The sequence below is a fragment of the Topomyia yanbarensis genome, chromosome 3, assembly GCF_030247195.1.
Source record: "Topomyia yanbarensis strain Yona2022 chromosome 3, ASM3024719v1, whole genome shotgun sequence".
In the NCBI taxonomy this organism is placed as follows: domain Eukaryota; kingdom Metazoa; phylum Arthropoda; class Insecta; order Diptera; family Culicidae; genus Topomyia; species Topomyia yanbarensis.
In genome coordinates, this window is record NC_080672.1 from 66021898 (window position 1) to 66042658 (window position 20761).

Below are 20761 nucleotides of genomic sequence, written 5' to 3' on the forward strand. Positions count from 1 at the left end.
TAATAGGAAGAGCATTTTTGTGAGCATCAACCTTGAAAAGGACGTAAAAATAAACCAGAGTACCCTAAATTGGACAAGATATCACACAAGTTTTCCTAAACAAGAGAATAGTTTACTAGTTTGAAATTTGCCAAAAAAATACTTAGAACCTTGAAGTGCAATGTCGATGGTAAAAACAAGCTGTCATTGTAAATTTTTAATCAGGAATCAGAATACGTTGGCTCGAATGGGATGGTTCCCATGTTATTCGGATATTTATGCCTTGCCAAATCGTCACATCACTTTCCTGATTAAAAGGGAAAGGTAAGCGAAATAAAAAATAGGGAAAAGGAAAACGACAACACAAAGCCTGCCTATAGTACCTTTACTAGCCTATACTATCTAGGTACCCATTTATATATAGGCAACCACAAACCCGGACATGCAATTGCATTACTGCAGGGTTGTTACATATCAAATGATACGAAGTACCGTAATCGGATTCACAAAGATCACACGAACAATACTCAGCATGCTGAATATTGGCCATGTGATAATCGAGTTTGCATTGTCCAGTCAGTATCTTGAGCACAATATTTCATTTGTGCTTGGAAAAATGCAAAAATTCTTTGACATTTTCAGACTTACATCCGGCAGAAAAATATTTGTTTGAAAACAAGTTTGCAAGCTACGCGAATGGTTGGCATATTCGGATTCAGCCCAAGAGCAAATCTTGTGCTTTGTGCTACCAGCTTTGTCCAACCTATCGACAGTGGTAGAACTGGTTCTTGACCAACAAAGTCAATCGCAACGCCGGTTCTAGCCAATTCATCTACCCATTTATTTTACAGTAATATCGGAATGACCGAGCATCAATAATGAGTATGAAATGCTAAATTCTTCGATTTGAGTTCGACGTGCGATTACTAATTTTAATCTCGAATCTGCCGAACTAAGTGCTTTTAAGGCAGTCTGACTATCACAGCAAAAATAAATTCTCCTACCGAAAATTCCCTGTTGAAGTGCCGGTTGTAAGCTGCGACAAAGATTTCTGCCTGGAATACGGTACAGTATCTACTAACTGATTGAGATTGGTTTATTCTTTGTTCACGATAATAGACACCAGCACCGGTTCGGCCTTCCAAACGTTAACGTTAACGTAACAAACTACGTATTCTTCAAGTCGCCCAGTTCCATAGAAGTGGTGACAGCACACCACCTTGAGGACATCCTTAGACATTCAGTTGCCTTATCTCTACTTGTCTAAGCTATGAATACAAACGTCGACTGCTAAGCATTGCATACATCCAGTTCGTGAAGGTACTCCATGACCTCGTGCGCCTCTCAAAAAGGATTCAAAATACACCTTGTTAAAAGCACCATCAATATAAAAAACTCCTAAGCTTGATTAATTTTTCAGGCAGCAGGAGTTCGCCGAAACTAAAATCGCCGAAACAAACGTTCCACTCATTTGAGAAGGAAAGAGGTCGTCAGACTGACCGATCTTTCTTTGTTTCCTAATAAGTAACGCGACCAAATGAATTTTACAGTTATTTCCCGCTAAGCTAATAGGATGTATCATGTTGCTAGACTACAAGTAAGAACATTCAATTAGCTTGAGATTACTGGGTAGGGAAAGCCACGGCAAAGAGGGACTAGTGTGCCTTTACCTGGAGACATGTTGGTGGACTTCAGTGATTCGTAGTTATGCTGCCTAAACTCGACCTCCACCACCAGAAGACAAAAGTTAAGCCTGTAGGATATTAAGCCCGTTTCTAATGACCCCGCCATTCAAGTGGGAACAAGGATGTGAAGATCGGATCATTATCTGTATACTTCACATCCTTGTTCACACTTGGGTTATATGGCTCTAATTTTTCATAACTTTCCCTGCCCTGTAATCTCTAGCTAACTGAAGGTCGTTAAAATGTAAAAAAATGTGACTACATAATAGTCGAAATAAAAATGAAAAAAGAATAAGTAATAACTGTTTCAAAATATGCTTGCAGTGGTGATTGATATCCTCTTTGAAATAGAACTGTAATTATTCCATCATTTCCTGGAGACTTATATAGAGCAAAACTTTCAATCGCTCATTTGATCGATTCTGTTATCACAATTCTCCGAGCAAAAATGCCCAACAATCAGAAATACCTGAAAAAACTCTGGCTTCTCCAACCACTTCGCCCAGAGGATCCAAAGGGCATTTCTGTATCCCGTGCGAGCCAACTTAGATGCCTCCGACCCGTCCCTGCGTCTGCAATTCCAAGCTCTTCAGCATAACTTTTTAAATCGAACAAGTTCGGTATTTCACCGAGGGGTTCCTCCAGAAGCATGCATAACTCGAAGCGGACAAGCCTCTTGGTATGCTGCTATTATGACTGAGTTTGTATTATCTACGACCTCATCCTTGGAGATTCAATCGTTGGAACGTACCCATGAAATCTAAACGCCAAACCCTCTTTGTAGAGGCCCAGTTCGTTGATTTGGTATTACGATATCTATCGAGATGTTTAAATGATTCGACCTCGTTGGGTATGAGCCAGTTTGCCAAATCATGCGTAATACCGTCAGAGCAGAGAGTTACATCAAACACCGTTTTTCATGCCAGATCGTGCAAATGTTAGGCAATTTTCTGCATTAAGTGTATGCAGATTTGGAATACTTAAGTATTCCATCAATTTGATATCTGAGCTGCCGCAAATTATGTGGTAAGCAAATGTATCACTGTCGATTATGAGTCGACAACCCTTGTAAAACCATTAGAACGTGATGCGATAAATATGTCAGTGATCACTATGCTGCAAATATGTCGAGCATTAGACGTATTTCTTGATTATATTATCACAATCATGAGGAGACGGGCATAGCGTAGTTGGTGAATCAATTACCTTGTACGCAGCTCACCTGGGTTCGATTCCCAACTTTACACATAGGGTTAGAGATTTTTCCAAAAGATATTTCTCCAACCCGAAAAGAGGCGAATGACCCTAAGGTTTTAAAGCCTCTATAATCAAAATAAAAAAAAATATCACAATCATATTTACTGTGACAGTAGAATATCGCATGTTTTGAGGTCGGATATAATCAGAAAATGTGATCATCCAAAACCTTTGGAATAGTTCGACAACTCACATATAAATAATACATCCAATAATCTTTAGACCCCAGACCCTTTTACCCTTTGGATGCTACCATGAACACGTCAAAACTCTTGCTTATTAGGGGAAACCATTAGTTCAGAAAATCCGCGAAATAATTTACATGGATAAGTTTTAGTATGATTTAAGTTCAGTTTACTCCTGCTTTCGAAAAATAAAATTGTCCTATGGAGAAGGCAGTAGTGGCACAGCTAAGCCCCGTGAGATCCTTAGTTCAGGCGTCTAATTTATATTCAGAACTCATTGAAGACTGTACAATTTGAACAAAACGATGACAGTCTGCTCCGCTTCTAGTTTTTTTCTCATTGAAGTGTGAACCATTGACAAATAGAACCAAAATAAGCGGTCCCGGGTGACTTCCTTGCGGCGATTTTCATTCGATTTCTCAAATAGTTTGTAAAAGGGATAGGACGTTTAGAAATTGAAAACTAATCTATGTGCTAGCCTTACACCTTCTCCACTCAGCGTAGCCAAATTGGAAACACTTGTCACATCACATGATGCACGGCGAGTAGTACAGTTTACTGTCGCAACTGCCATGTGACGACCATTACCGTATCGAAAACGGACGTGTTAAATTATAGTTTGCGATAAGAAAGCTTACCTGATTGCATATTGAAGGTCGGACTCATTCAAATTGGATTGGGTGGAAACGGATGCATTGCCCCAAATATGCATGTCACATTTCAAGGGTATAAGATTTTAAGCTGGACTGTCGATGGTTTTAAACATTCCAAGAAAGAGTCAATAAAATAAATACATATTTTATCATGCTGCATGTCCTATTCTGGTCTGATGGGATCTAGTTAACGCGCTCTTCGGTTCCATTAACTAACTTCTATTTCAGGAAGAGTGTCTCTTTGAAATTGAAATCTGACGAAGTTTGAAGTTCTTTCGAAAAATGTGCGATTTTTCGATTACGTTGTGTGATATCAGAAATTACAGACACCCATGAATAAAACCGAAACATCGAACAGTTACCACCGAAAGTGAAATAGGCGGGTTAGACGCCCAAATATGGAGAAGGTGAGAAAAAACAAAAAAAGAAATAATTAAGTTGTTTTGTTGTGGCGCTGGCAAACAGAAGAAATGTTTTGTAACGATAAAAGCAACACGCGTGCCCGCTGCAATCTGTTTCGATTATGTTGCCGTCGTTTCGATGCGGAAAACCATAGACATAGGCGGCTGGGGAACCCATTTGTACCACCGGCTGAAACCTCAACAATATGTTCACTGTAATAGCGAGTAATCGGTTCGGTTTCGCCAAGCGGCGGCACGATGGATAGAAAAGCAAATACACTTTGTTTGATTTGCGATTGGAAAATCAAGTCAATTTTCAGTCTAGAGGTTCAATGACTTGGAATATTAATGCCATTGCAGTTTCTCCGAGCAGCTGATTTAAGTCAAAGTTGTTTGCCGTTCTATTAATCAACAATTCGTTTATGTTTGTTCTGTGAACAAAATGGGCTACTGCATTGTTAACTGAAAGTAGCAAGTGTCTTACTCAAAGTTAAAGCTATCTCCACACGAGGCGACAGAATTCACCCCACCAAAATATTCACGATGTATCTAAGTACGTGTTTTAGGCATCTACTGAGTCGCCTGGTGGCCGGATACTCTAGTAACACTAGTGGACACAGTAGTATATGCGGCCTGCGTCGGAGTCGGATGAGCATTCCTTCCCTTTCCTGCTGCAATCTACGTTCGGTCCTGGCCGGTGTCGGTATTGTCGAATTTAACATTATTATCGTGACGTTTGACATATCTTACCATAAAGGTACTCAGAACGTTTGACGAGTGCTATTAGTTGTATTCACATTGTCTTGAGAAAATCATCTCGGAAAAAATGGAAATGTATCGTAATATAAAAACATTTCCGTGTGATTATTTATACAACTTTCGTCGAAAAATGAGTACCTTCCCTTAGCTTGAAGGGTTTGACGGTATTGCAAACATCATCAAGCATATTTGTGCATCAGTTTTAAAGATCTTTTGCAGACAACTGCTTTAAGATGGTCATTTCATTGCACCTCGTACAGTGGTGCATCGAGGAGATCGAGAGGGCTTATAGGCCTATTTTAGGTTTGTGTCCATCCATATATCACATGGACAGTTTAGGGGAGGGTATGGGGTACGAAAAGCTCCACGTTTGTCCATGGAGAGGGGGGTTGGGGTATGAAAATTGTCTACGTGGACTATTGATCTTTTTTTTGAATGTAGAACAAATTTGGACCCTTATTGACGGTTCCTTTTTTCTATCCAATTTTTTCCCAATATAAGTAAACACTTAATTCGAACATGTTGTTCTATAACTGGCATTACACTATTTTGCTCTCAGAAACATTTGATCCAATCTTCTGTAATTTCGACAATTCCTATTATTTTTTTGGAAGTGATAACTTGATATACGATCCAATACAAGAATTGATGTTATTTTCATTTTGCCTTATTATAATAAACGCAAAGATGTGTCTTATAAACACAAAAAGTTAAAAAAATTAGATTCATTTTGTTCAAAAACGAGATAAAGGATAAAAGTTAAAAGTTAAAAAAACCTATAATTCAGTGGACAAAATTTACACAAAATATTTGTTTTTAGGATAACATTCAGCATCAGAGTTGTCCGATACATTGGAAAAAACCGTAATTTTCAGAAATTAACTTTTATAAAATTACCGGACAAAAAGTGGGAACAAATGTCTACGTGGACATCGTGGGTGGAGGGAGGGATACAGCGATTGTCCACGGAAAAGATCAAAAACCGACGTATTTTTGTCCACGTGGTATATGAACGGCCCCATTTGTGTTTCTTCATACTCTGCCCCAGCCCCAACTATCGATCAACCACAAGTCTGTGCCCGCTGACTGACGAATCGACGTGAATTGGCTATTGCTGTGGGCCGTGTTTGCAAACAGTGTTCCACAGCTTAATGGCGGTGTTGGTGGACACGGCTCGCAGGTGGGGTCAGTAGAAATCTATTAGTGTTAGTGTAGTAATAATTGTAGTTTTTAGTACTAGTGTGTAACTGTTATGTGCTAATAGTATGTCTATCTGTGTATGTATTCGTCTCACTATTTGTGACAGTTTTGTCAGGGACTGGATGCAGAACTGGCGTATATGATACAATAGTGGGTAATTTATTGTGACGAGCGCAAATAGGATTCGCTAGTCATTTTTCCCTGGTATTCAATTCGATTCGTGGAATGATCGGATTGAATAAATAAAGGTGCGATTAATTGACCGAAGAATGGTAATGATTCATTTCCGGTCAGTATAGCATGATAAAATTCTATCAGTATACAATTGTCGTTAATGGTAATCGCTCATATCCACTAAACAACACCACACTATGGCGACATTACTGGAAATTCTTGTGATAAGTAAGAACTCACTCTTTTCACGACATACAAACCCATGCGATTGAACACGTTAACGCACAAACGCTCCAGCCCCTCGCGATGATACACGTGATCGTGAAGCCCCTATGCCCGCACATATCAGATACCATACAATGAATATCACTTTCAGAATCACGGCCCGCTGCAATTGGGCTTAAGCAGAGACTTATTACCATATCCTAAGACTTATAACCATATCCTAAGATCCCCAACAACTACACACAAACAAGGTAGTAGAAAATCAGCCAAAATTATGGATGCCGTGCCTTCAACAACAAGGATTCACAGAGCCAACGTAATACCGCTAAAAGTTCAACTCTTCTCACCAGTACATCTGCACAACATTCAAAGGGGTTGGAATAAAGTGCCAAAAGAATACAAGAACCCCGAAATACAATGAGCCATAGATTTCGAAGCTGCAATCATAATGTCGCTGATTGATAAAAAATTATTCCGGTAAATATTTTGTTTTGGACAACGAAAATTACTTCCCTCTTTCAAATACGGGCATTCCCATAAACGATCGATAGTATTCCAGCGATAGTTCTACTATATTTCTCAACATAAAATAAAAGTTTTAACAAAAATGAGAACAAAAAGCGTGGTGGTTCAAGCCCACTGTTTGACTACCAATCAAGATGTGTACCAGAAAGAATGCTTGGAGAAAATTTATATCCGGTTTCTACTAAAACATCATACAGATGGACAATACGTGTTTTGGCCGGATAAAGCGACATCGGATTACGCCGAAAAAACACAATCGTTCCTGAATGAATTCCCATTTGATCCTTGGTTCGATCCCATTTATACCCAAAAACCACAACCCGGACTAATCTGCCTCAGTGTTGCCCAATTGTTCTTCGGGATTTTACGGTCCTTGGTGTATAAAAATAACTGGAGAGCCACGAATTGCAAACAGTTGATTGGTGGAATCAAGAAATACATTGGCAAATAGGATACGAAGGTCGTACAATGCATCTATTCCGATATCAAACGGAAGTTTTGCCGAACAACCCATTACGGACGGTTTTTATTTGACCACTATTTTTTCAAAAATGCACAGTGGTCCAAAATGTGAATTTAGCAGGAATTTTAACTTTTTGCTAAAATTAAATGACAACCTTTCAAAATGTTCCGCAAAATTGTTGTACTTTGCAAAGCCCTTCTTTTGGTTTAAACAGATGCTAGGGTGATTCTAATTTTAGCAATATTTAAAATTGAACTTTTTAATGATTCGAGATAGAGCTTTGCTGTCTTTGATGAAATTGTAGAGCAACACATTCTAGACAAATTTGCTGAAGACATACATGCTCTAGCTTTTATACTTTCCATTGCACGAACAATCCAAATGGAAGCTTTAGGGTGTTTCTTAAAAAAACGGTTTTATTTCTATAACTTTTGTAGTTTTTATTTTACACTAAAGTACCCTTTGACAACTTCAAGAGTATTTTAAGGCGCATGATTTGTTTTAAAACACCAACTACTAATCTCTTTTCGTTTCAAAGTTATGAGAACTTTTGTATAAAAAATATAACTTTTTCAAATAGCATTATCTTCGATTGGGCACTTTGCAGTATAGATCACCGATGGCAAATACGATATGTTTTTATATCTTGAAATATTTACTCAATAAATAGTTTATTTTTAGTCAAAAGTATATAAAACTTTCTATCGAGAGAAGCTAGACGTTCGGTATATTAAGACAAATTGTTCTTCAAAATATCTGAAAATATTTCTAAAATGATCTCAATGTAAAATCAAAACTGCAAAAGTTATACAAAGAAAACCACATTTTGAGAAACAATCCAATTTTTTTTGTTCAATTTCTTATAAAATGAAATGTGCACGATATAGAGTTTCAAGGTCTTCTACAAAGTTATTAAAATTTTATTTTGTGGAAGACAGCATAATTCTATCTCGAACCATTAAAAGGTTAATTTCCTGATTTAAATAAATTTGGAACCACCCTACTCACTATTTAAAATAATAGAAAAGTATTGTAAAGTGCAATATTTTATCATGAAAACGAAATTAATTTTTTGGGCCACCGTGAAAGTAATTTAAACATATTACAAAGGGTCAATTAATGAAAAACCAATTTTTTTATATAACTTTTTCAGTTTTTTAATTTTTTTTCCAACCTACTCCTCTGATGTGTTTGCTTTTGAGGGCGAACATTTTCTTCTAACACATCAAAACTCTAGCTTCTATCGTTCAAAAGATATAAGTACTTAATGTATCAAAAATAGATTATTTTGACTCAATTTTATGAAATTTGAAAAATATCGTATTTGCCATTTTTTGTTCAATTATAACTCTAATCAGTACCTTATTTATAGTTGAAAAAGAATGATCTTTTGTTTGCCCCAATGAGTTATAATGTTATTCCAAAAAAAACCATTCTTGGCGGAAAAATGGTCGTAACTTTTCAATGAAAATAGATATGTGGTGCCCTGAAAAAAATTATTCGGCTTAAAACAATCTTAAAGTTGTCTGAAGACTACTTCTGTTTTAAATCAATACCGCAAAAGTTATTTGAATAAAATATTTTGTCTAAGAAACACCCTAACCTTCGATTTTAAATTTGTTGTAAAATGAGAAGTATGACAACTAGAGCTTCATGTCTTCAGCAAACTTCCAAAATTTGTCGTTCTACAACTTCACTGAAGGTCGGTTGGCTCTAGCTGGAATGATTAAAAAGTTAACTTTTTATCTTGGTAAAAAGAAACCCCCCTGACTGTTGTTTTAACGAAAGGAAAGGGCTCAGAAACTACGAAAACTTCTCCAAAGACTTAATATGGCTAAGTTGTTTAGTTTTAGAAAATTTCAAAATTCCTGCTAAATTTGCATTATGGACCACTGTGCAATGGAGAACGTTTCTTTAATTTCAATAAACGAGACCTTTTTCAAGTACGTTTATCTTTTTTGACAGCTAGAGAAAAAAACTTCCAAAATTTTAGTTGCCACCATATTTGCCGACACGGAACTTGGTAACAATTTAACGATTGTCTGAATTTCTTCAAACTGTTTCGAATGTGTACTTTTAAAATGTTTATATTTGAGAATATGCCAAAAGGATTAAAAAAAATTTTCAAGGCCAAAAAACTCACAAACCTCAGTAACCATGATTTTTTGACCAAACTGATTAAGCTGATTCGTATGACGTTGAATGGGTTAAAACCAAGCGTTAAAATAACTGGAGAGACATCCGACTCATTTGTGACGTTAGATGGATTGAAGCAGTTCAACATAGTGCTCGAAGGTGCGATACGAAGATCTGATGTGCTAAGGAACGGAACCAGCATCACAAGATCTCACATGCTTATTGGCTTCGCGATAGTCACCGATATCGTTGATGTTGATCGCAGAGCAGTGAAAGAGGCATTTGTACCATTTAAAAGGGAGACTACAAAAATCGGAGTGACCACTACAAATTCTAACAAGACAAAGTACATGATAGCCGGCAGAGAGGGTGGCACTCAGAATGGTGTAGTTTCCGTGGTGGAAATCGATGGGGTACGTGCCAAGGTTGTCGACGAATTTATGTATCTGGGACACTAAGGACACACGGTAACGATGTTAGCTGCGAGTTAAAAAGAAGTGTTGCGTTTGCGAATAGAACGTTGTATGGTTTGCGTAGTCAGCAAAGTTCCGTAGCGCTTAGACACGCAGAAAACTTACTCGATACAAATCGGTAATACTCCCTGTTGTTCTGTACGACCATGAGACATGTGCGTTGGAGCAAGCATACTATCAAGTGCTTCAGAGCGGAATTCTGACCGGAACTATAGAAAATAGAAAATGAAACATGAGCTGTATAAAGTATCCAAGCATACTGACATCAGAAGGCTGATAAAATATGGCAGACTACAGTAGGCTGGACATGTAACGCGGATGTCGGAAGAAAAACTAGCTAAAGCTATGCTCAGCAGAGAACCTTAGGACAAAATATGACATTTTGTGACATATGGTGGAGGGGCAGTAAGCTAGAACATTACGTGACATGTTTTTACGTAAGAAGAAAAAGTATTAAAGAATATGTTACGCACTAGGGGTGGGGGATGAAGAAATTTGTGATAATTTGTTACAAAAGGGGGGGGGGGGGGAGTCAGTTTCGGATAATTTTTGCGTTGCGTGATATATTAATAATGGCCCTTACTTTTTATTATTCGGATTTCATATTCTCATACTCATACTCACATTTCAAAATGAATGACAAGCCCATGTCTGTGATTCTTAATTTTAATTATGTTCTTTTCTTTTTGTTTCCAGGTGGCAACCAAGATCATGAAACAGATGATCGAACAGTTCGCCGCGTACGACCTGTTTGGGCGGGACAACTACGAATACTACGCCCGGGTCACCGGCCGGGTCCTGCGGGTTCAGGACGAGTGGATCTGTTCGTTCCGCTATCCACCCCCGCCTAGGGGGAAAACAGCCCAGCAGAACTACGCGTGTAAGTTGGGAACGGCTAAGAGATTTTCCATGGTTTGATTCTTAGTTTTGTTTTTTCTTCGTTTCTGTTGATAACAGTTTTAGAAGACTGAATTAAGGCTGCCTAATGAGGGTATAAGATATTCTACCATCTCAGCGATTGAAATGTTTACTAGTGCCGTTCACTGAGAAATTTGGTGACAACTTGTTCGGTAGCTTTATTATTTTGCATTTTGTTTTCTTTCCCGATTAATGTTTGTAATAGCTAGTAACAAGTTAAATTCCAAAGATACTATTAGTAATCCATTCACTAAATAATGACCACTCGAACAATTTAACTAATGGTGAATAATATGTTTTACCTGTTCTATTTTTATTCTCTTCCTTTTCTATATTCACTTTCACTGGATTGAACGTTTCCTTGACCCACGTGCAATAACAAAATACCTGCATATACACAAACACACAAATATACGAATCAACCTTCAACCCGCCCGAGTAGTAAAACTAGCTTTAGAAACCGAGAAAACCTGGCTGCAGTGTGAATGCGAACGATGGGGACTAAGTACGTTTGATCGCTTCATTGTAACACTCTATTGTAGTTCTGTAGTGATTTCTCAACCTAGAGTCGTATCCGATAATGAGAAATCGCACGATTCTTTTGATTCGCAATTATTTTCGGCTCTCTAAACTGCACTAATCACGGCATTTTTTTCTTTTCATTTTCTTCGTTTTGATATTGTAACAATCATAACTGTATGAAAACGTGATCTCTAACCGGGCACGTATCGGTCATCATCCTGATCATCATCAACGCCACCACCCATCTCTTCACCGTTCCGACCCAATCCAGTCGCACAGGAAGAATCGCATTCGACGCCAGCCCTACTGACGACCGGCGGTCCCAACGTGGGCAACTCGGCCGTCTCCCTCGGCATCATTCCAGAGCACTCGCTGCTCGAGTCCTGCGCCCGGCTGTCGGTGTCCCTCGAGGGTCCCGGCATCTTCAACGTGCAGAAATCCAGCTGCTCCTCGTCGTCGCATTCGTCCTCGTCGACGACCCGGTCCGGTTCGCAGCACCACATGACCCTGGATGAACTGCGGGCGGTCAACCGGTACGCCGAGAGTACCAAAAGTCTATCCTACCTACCTCAGGTGAGGGTTATGTACTGAGATTAGTACCCTATTTTTTTCGCTACTACCTCTATCCGGATGTTTACCATCTACACTTACACTGATTCACACGGAAAATCTCTAACCCTAATTAGACACTTATGCTTAGTCTTACACTGTATTGAGTTGTGTATTTTATTTTTGGGATTTTCTGAACAAGAGTTTTTTTAATCGGTGTTTCAACTAACACTATAGATTTAGGGCTAAGGAATTTAGTGGGCCTCTCGTCTTAGTAGATTGAGTATATTTTATTCCACTGACATTCGATTCTCGTATTACTATAGTATAATTAGCTTCGCTGCTCAGGTAGGAGTAGGATTTCACTGCAAGCGCATTCAATCTCCTAGTATTACGTTTTATTTGTAGGAAATATACACCAAAGAAGCGAGTGTAACCATTTTGTTTCCTATTTTATTGTCTGAGTCACAATAGTTGTAGCATTTTCTTGTGTAGTTTTAGCAACTTATTTTTCAAGCATCACCACATCGCCGTATACCACCAGAATTGGAATCGACTGAATTTAAACATTTCCACTTAATCCGGCATAAAAGCGTTATAGGTTTAGTGTAGTTATAAATACCCAGTTAAGAAAATTAATTTCTTATTCTTTTTTTGTATCATAATTGGATTCTGATGTAAACTGCTTAATAAAATTTGAATGTTCAGTAAGAGAAATTGGAAACTCAGCGCTTTTTTTATTTTCAAATTATGTAATTTAAAGTTTCTTATGATCATTTTTCACTAAAAGTTTGTTAGTATATGTAGCAGTAGATATTCAAAGGACAAGTTTTGATATAATAGGACTGATACAAATCACATGAAAACTGTTCCCTTCAGTTCCCCACTCATCAATTATAAGAACACGCTGATTCATAGTTCACCATGTTCAATATACATGAACTTGTCGGTATTTGTAAGGTTAGGGGACGTACATATACCAAGTGGCAAAACACATAAATTTTGACCGCTTCCTTCTCCTGGACAGGTGTAAAGAATTTCTAGACACCTATATACCTACGCACGATATCGACGTGGACTTTTTCGATTTGTTTGTCGAGTAATTTCATTTAAAAGTGAAGCCACGGATTTTCCAAATAAGTCTGATTGCCGTGATGCTCTCAATGTGATCCTAGACTGAATGAAAATCGTTCAGGCTTTGTTCACAGATCTTCATAGTTTGTTTAGACTTGAAAATATCTCGTTTCTGAACAAAACAACGAATTTTTAAAATTTATTTATTGTTTGTGTTTCAGCTGACAAATATCATAATTAAAGAAAACTATTCTAAGATATATTCATTCTCCTGATCATATTTCGGATTGAAGAAGTGGTTACGCCAAATTCGACTGCAGATTCTACTGATAGAAAATGGCTGATCACTCCACTTACTGTGAGTTATATCCTACAGAGCTCAATGAAATGTTGGTTGTGGCGGGTGCGTGTAGGCATAAATACGTTAGGCATAATGCACGGAAAAATCCGTTCATAAATTCATGAACAAAAAATCACGGCTTCGTGAACTGAAAGATTTACGAAATTCGCGAATAAGTTACTGAACCTATGGATTATAAACCGCGTATTCACGAAACTATGGGAATTTTCAAAAAAAACTAGTTCGCGCAAAATGTACATAGCGTTAGATTGCAATGTTTGGTTGGGTTACTTTGAATATTCCCTGGACATGTTTAGCTTTTGTCATGATTCTTGTTCATACTTTGGAGATTACTGGATTATAGTTTATTAATTCAAACGATGTTCATGATTTCAGGAGCTTATGCCTCTGGAGTGACCACACAGTCATTATTATTATTATTGAGAGGGAAAAACCCGCGGGAGTGGATTTTCAAAAGCTCCTTCTCCCGTAGGCACAAAACCTCTATCTTTTAGGTATCAACAGTTAACAAACAAACCAAATGATACAATGACTAACACTAAACACTGCTTAAAATAAACACTTCTTAAACTCTATCTTACATAGGTAAAGTATTATCATTAACATAAAAAATTGGCTAACACTATCAGGTTTGTGAAAGGGTGCGCGAAAACAATTTTTTTAAAGAAGTGCGAGACAAATTGCAGTCAAAGACATTGTAACATTGATTGAACACTCTACACATGCTACTGACGGGTTCATTTTTCCATAATTAGTACGAGACACTGGAAGACGGACAAAAGAGTAGGAACGAAGGTTTCGGAGGCGAATATCAATGTTGAGAAGACGGAGTAAATCAGGGCAGTCAATGCGAGACAATAACAGATCAGAGACAAAGGACGCTTTGGCCACATTGCGGCGCAAAGACAGTGTTTCAAGACCAATGAGGTTGCAACGATCTTCGTATCTGGGCAGATTGTAGGGATCGCTCCAAGGCAGGTGGCGCAGCGCAATACGCACAAATTTACGCTGAATACTCTCGATGCGTTGAATGCTGTTCTTGTAGAAAGGAGCCCAAACAACGGCGGCGTATTCCAGTGTGGAACGAACGAGCGAGCAGTACAACGTTTTTAAGCACTGTACGTTAGTGAAATGCTTAGTAACCCTATTGTCGGATTTTTCTGGTTGAGTAGCTCGATTTATGTTCATGATTTCAGGGCTTTAGTCACGATATTCGTAATTTATATTCACGTTTTCGTGATTCACCAGTTTCGTGTTCGATTTTCCTGGCAGAGTAGTGTTACTTATGTTCATGATTTTAGGATCTCAATCACGATTTCCGTAGTTTCTATTCAAGTTATCGTGAAATTTTAGTCACAAGTCATTTGTGTTCATGATTTTAAGATCATAGCCACGATTTTAGATATTTTAGTAACGAGTAGTGTGATTCATGAGCTCAGGATCTTTGTCACAATTTTCGTAATTTATATGCACGTTATCGTAATATTCTATTCTTGAACTCACTTTCGAATTTGACACGTGGAGTAATGTGACTCATATTCATTACTATCGGATTTTTCACTCCGAGTAACGTGACAATATGATTTTATTCATAAAAATGTAACTTATTCGCGGTATCTTGTTTTGTGAACTAGATCACGAACACAATTTGTGGCTCTATGATACATTTTTGGTGCTCAGCGTAGTTTTCGTTTTCTGTTCAGACATAACATAGAACCTGAAATAGAATAGAATTTCAAATGAATATCTACGTACGAGGACCTAATGGCTGCACGCATCTATTACTAGTCGCTAGAAGCTGGTTATCACTACATGATATTTCATGAAAAACCAAAATTTTATGAAATAGTTCACTTAAAAATTTCAAGACCATGAAAATGAAAATTACGGATGTCTTCTAAATATCACAAGCACTCAAGATAGATCGTGAATGATGAACAAGTTCACAACTCCAATAATAATATTTTATGATTTTGTGAACTAGTTCAATAGGACAGGTGGTGAGTCGAGAAAACTGTGTTAGGAATCATGAACCAGTTCACGAATATATGACCAATATTGTATAATTTTGTGAACTATTTCATGGGTCCACATGGTCAGGTGTGACTATTATACTAGGGATCATGAATCAATTCACGTTTCCAGGAACAAGATTTCTTGATTTTGTCAACTATTTCACAAGCACGAATGGTCATTCGCTAGAAATCATGAATCAGTTCATGTACACACGAATATTTTTCGATTTTGTGAACTATTTCATGAGCATGAGCATGGTGGACTGCAGACACAAGTAATTTTTGCTCTCCCTTGAAAAATTTAGTTGTCTTCGTCTTTCAATTGTGATTTTTCGATATTTTGGATCATTTGTGATTGTCTCGATTAAACAATAGAACCTGCAATTCCAAATCCGTTTTCATCGAAGTACTATTCGCACGAAGTCAACTGAAAAGTGCGTTCCAGTCATCCAACTGAGAGAGAAAGTAACGTGTAACCCATTACACTTCTGGAAGCGACGTGGAACGTGTTTTTGGCAGTAAATAGGATATAGAAAGTATCTTCACATGCTGGATACCGGTGAGACCGTTTCATGTATCTTTTCCAAATATTTTAAATATCCTATATCAAGCAATAACATTTTTTTCGCCTTTTGATAACTCCGTCATCTATGAAAATTATTTTTATTCCGAGCATTTCCCTTAAGTAGATGATAGGTCTATTATGAAATTAAAACGCTCGTAAGGACGTGGCCAGGTGTGTGGAGTTGAGCGGGTCTACGTCATTGAGGATCGTGGCGAGGTCTGATATGGCAATAGATATGCTCAATTTTGCAACTCCATCTACGATTTGTGCAGGTGTTCGTGCTATGCTATGTCAAGCTATGCTATTTCATGAGCCTAAGCATGGTGAGTTGTTAATAATTCGCTAGAACTCATGAATCAGTTCACGTATACATGAATACCATTTTATGATTTTTTAAACTATTTCACGAGCGCGGATATTGAATCGTGATTAATATATTAAGAACCACAATGCTAACACTGAGGATAATCATCATTTTGAATATTTTTAATTATACTCTATTTTCTAGAATTTCATTGTAAACCTATTGATAGTTTTCCTGTAATATTTGTTTATTTTTTTTTCTTTATTTATATCTAACTTAATTAACTGCGAAGAAATCTAAATTGTTTGTGGGTAGCAAGGGAAAAAAACAAGAAACATTGTGGGGATAATTATATTTGAATGTTTATTGTTTTCAGGAAATGATAAATATAGCCCATGTATGTAAGATCTCGTAAAGCAAGGATATCACGAACAGGAACATAGGGTGGTTTTCTTCTGGCTCGTAAGGAGTCTATTAATTGGGATCTGGCTTAACGATATTCAGTGCAAGACCAAACAACATGTTCAATGTCTTCGTAACCCTCTCCGCAAGCACATTGATTATCTTCTGCGATCCCAATACGGCGGAGATGCGCATTCAACGTATAATGGTTGGACATGAGTCTAGACATCACACGAATAAAGTTTCGACTTACATCCAACCCTTTGAACCATGCCTTCGTTGATACTTTAGGGATAATTGAGTGCAACCACCGTCCCAGATCTCCATTGTCCCATGATGTTTACCAACTAGTAAGCGTCCTCTGACGAGAAGCGCTATAATTCATTGAAGGCAATAGGTCTTTCATAGATGTCACCGTCCAGCGCCCCTATTTTGGCTAAATTATCCGCTCTCTCATTACCCGGTATGGAGCAATGAGCGGAAATCCACACTAAGGTAATTTGATAAGATTTATTTCCCCTCCCCATGTACCTTTAGAATCGAACCAAATTCCGAGATATTTAAAGGCCATGACTTGGGCTATCGTTCTACCAACCAACTGAAGCTGAAGCTGAGCTGGATCACGCTTCCTTGAAAAAACAACCAACTATGTTTTCTCCGTAGAGAAATCGATGCCTAACTTCAAAGCCCAACTTGATCAATTATCCAAACTATCTTGCAGTGGTTGTTGTAAATTTATGGCTTTTGGTCCTGTAACAGAAACCACGCCATCATCTGCAAGTTGCCTTAGAGTGCATGGGCTGACAATACAATTATCAATGTCATTCACGTAAAAATTGTAGAGAAGGGGGCTTAAACAAGAACCTTTTGGGAGGCCCTTGTAACTTATTCTGAATGTTGCCAAATCGCCATATGAAAAATGCATGTGCTTTTCTGACAATAAGTTGTATAAATAATTATGTAATATTGGTGAAAGACCACATTGATGTAGTTTCTCTGTGAGAACATCAATGGAAACACAGTCGAATGCTCCTTTTATGTCTAAGAACACAGACGCCATTTGTTCTTTTTTTGCGTAAGCTAGTTGGATTTCTGTCGAAAGTAGCGCCAGACAATCATTCCTCTCCGAAAACCAAGCTGGGTATCTGATAGCAAGCCGTTCGCCTCAACCCAATTGTCGAGACGTCGTAGGATAATTTTTTCCAACAATTTCCTGATGCAGGATAGCATTGCAATCGGTCGATACGAGTTATGGTCGGAGGCTGGTTTTCCCGGTTTTGGAATGGCGATAACTCTCACTTGTCTCCAGTCGTGCGGGACAATGTTCTGCTCAAGAAGCTTATTGAATAAATTCAACAAGCGTCTTTTTGCTAGGTCAGGCAGATTCTTCACCAAGTTGAATTTAATTCTGTCTGGACCCGGAGCATTATTGTTGCATGAGAGAAGTGCAATTGAAAATTCCATCATTGTCAAAGGCGAATCTATGGAATCGTTACTTGTGGGAGCATCCCGAATGATTTTCTGCGCAGGAGCAGAATCTAGACAAACTTTCTTGGCAAAATTAAGTATCCAGCGATTCGAAAAATCTTCGCTTTCATTAGTTACGTTTCGATTCCTTATTCTTCTGGCTGTATTCCAAAGAGTACTCATTGATGTTTCTCTTGACAAGCCATCAACGAAGCGTCTCCAATAACTAGACTTTTTGGCACGACGGAGACTGTCAAAATTTTTTTTGCAAAATCGAATAATTTTCAAAGTTCGCACGTGTACACCCTTTCCGTTTCATAATTTCTTTGTAAGCAACTTGTTTAGCTTCATATGCATCCGAGCACTCTTTGTCCCACCAGGGATTAGGAGGCCGGCTATTCATTGTCATGCCAGGATTGCATTTCGTTTGGGTTTGTTCTGCTGCTTCAATAATCAAAGCCGCTAGAAATTCATATTCTTCGGTAGGTGGTAGCTCTTCCGTCGAAACAAGAAGAAGAGAAGTGGAAATTAAAGATTGGTGTTTTTTCCAATCAATATTTCGTGTCAAGTCATAAGGGATATTGATTGAATTCGTGAGGCCTAATTCACTGTTAATTGAAATAACGACTGGCAAATGATCGCTACCGTGAGGATCAGGTAACATAGGTGTTACTGAATGGAAATGGAACATAATTATAAAACACATAATTTTTGTCCTACATTCGCAACGTAGAAATGTGTTTGTTCCAGAATTCATGGCACTTTTCTCACGATATTGGAAACATTTTTTTCTGTGTGGACGATAGAAATAATACACAACAATTTAGTCGCAAGGTTTAGCATCCTACTTGATGCATTTGAGTCTTACGCCTTTGTTCAAGGGTTTCGAAGCTCATCAGCTGATGATCTATCAAGATACGGTGGAAGATTTAAAGGATCACGGTTAATCTCTGAGGGCAATCGCCATGTCACGTATGAAGCTGTTTAAATAGAGTCCGTAATCGTAGATTCATCTTTGCCCCCAACAGTGATGACAATGCCATCTGCGTAATCCGTTACTTCGAACCCCAGTTTATTCAGGAGTTTCTACACTACCAGAGACCACCGAAGGGGTGAAAGCACTCCTCCTTGAGGATGGCCTCTAGCGGTTCTACTGGTAATGGACTCACCTCCTAACGACACTCTCGCAGTCCGACAACACAACATTTCAGTGATCTATTTGTGATACTGGACCGCTCTATTCTCTTTGACGCTTTAGGCGAACTACGTCCCACTGTATTTCATATACCCCCCCGACACCCCTCCAATATACCGGTACGTACCCTAAGAAAGATTCGTACAATATCTGGTAGCCCTTATTGAATGTGTTCTGGAAATATTTCATCCAAACCTGATGATGTTTAGAGTTTGAAAGAATGCATTGTCCATCTGGCCATGTGTTCGAGAGGATTTTCTGATTCAGATTCAGCAGCAAATTGAGACACGGGAAAGTGAGTACGCATAAGACTCTCCAACTACCTTTGACCTTCCGTTATTTTCAAGGTGTTGGGAGTTGGGCCGCTAATTCAGCACACGCGACAAATTAGTTGAGCGCACATTATAGAGTACTTGGCGATCTGTAACTGTATTAGTATGTTCAACGAAATCGTTTTCCTCCACCTGCCATAATGTTTCGATAGCTGGAGGAAAACAAATTGAAAATAGTTTTTCGGTCGGATTAATTGCATGATGAAATGCGACCAACCGGTATTGTACGAGTCTGAAATAAGTTTCACAGTGACACAGAGGATTGAAATGCCATCATAACAAGGAAATGATGAGAATGGAAATTTGGAACCTATCTGAAATCCAAGATGGTGACTTCCGGTTAAGAAAAATTCTTGTTAACCCTAACAATATGGGGATATTTTTGGAACGGTCTAGACGAGTAGATGATGGAAACGGATGTTAGGCGCCATTTTGCAACCCAAGATGGCGACTTCCGTTTGAGCGAAACTCTCTATGACCATAACTATGAAAGGATTTTTGAAATGTGCCTGACGAGTGGATGGATGACGTCATTTTAAAGGCCAAGATAGCGACTTCCGGTTGTGCAAAATTTTCTATGACCATATCATCACTATATATGTCTATCCCTATACATCTATTATGTAACTATCCCATTCCTACAATAACCATATTGTTTTTTTTGTTTCGATTATTGAGGTTTTAACCTTAAGGTCATTCGCCTCTTCGGGTTAGAAAAATCTCCTTTGAAAAATTTCTAACCCTATGTGCGGGGTCGGGACACGAACCCAGGTGCGCTGCGTACAAGGCAATCGATTTACCAACTACGCTACGACCACCCCCTAATAACCATATTGTTGATATTATAGATAATTATTCTAAACCGGAATACGCTTCCGATATCGATTTCCGTCATCTACTCGCCAATTCTATTCTGAAAATTCCTTCATTTTTGAGGCTATA

At 38.2% G+C, this 20761-nt stretch overlaps 1 protein-coding gene across 9 annotated transcripts in view; it reads left to right on the forward strand.

Annotated features, from left to right (window-relative positions):
• Positions 1–20761, forward strand: part of LOC131691331 (unconventional myosin-IXAb) — a 153936-nt gene that overhangs the window by 104420 nt on the left and 28755 nt on the right. For 8 of the 9 annotated variants that reach the window (XM_058977639.1, XM_058977642.1, XM_058977641.1 and 5 more), the window contains exons 4-6: positions 10812–10995; positions 11476–11538; positions 11827–12128. In XM_058977639.1, coding sequence (XP_058833622.1) covers positions 10812–10995; positions 11476–11538; positions 11827–12128 — 549 coding nt within the window. The remainder of the gene's footprint in view (positions 1–10811; positions 10996–11475; positions 11539–11826; positions 12129–20761) is intronic. The other variant, XM_058977640.1, reaches the window with a different exon arrangement.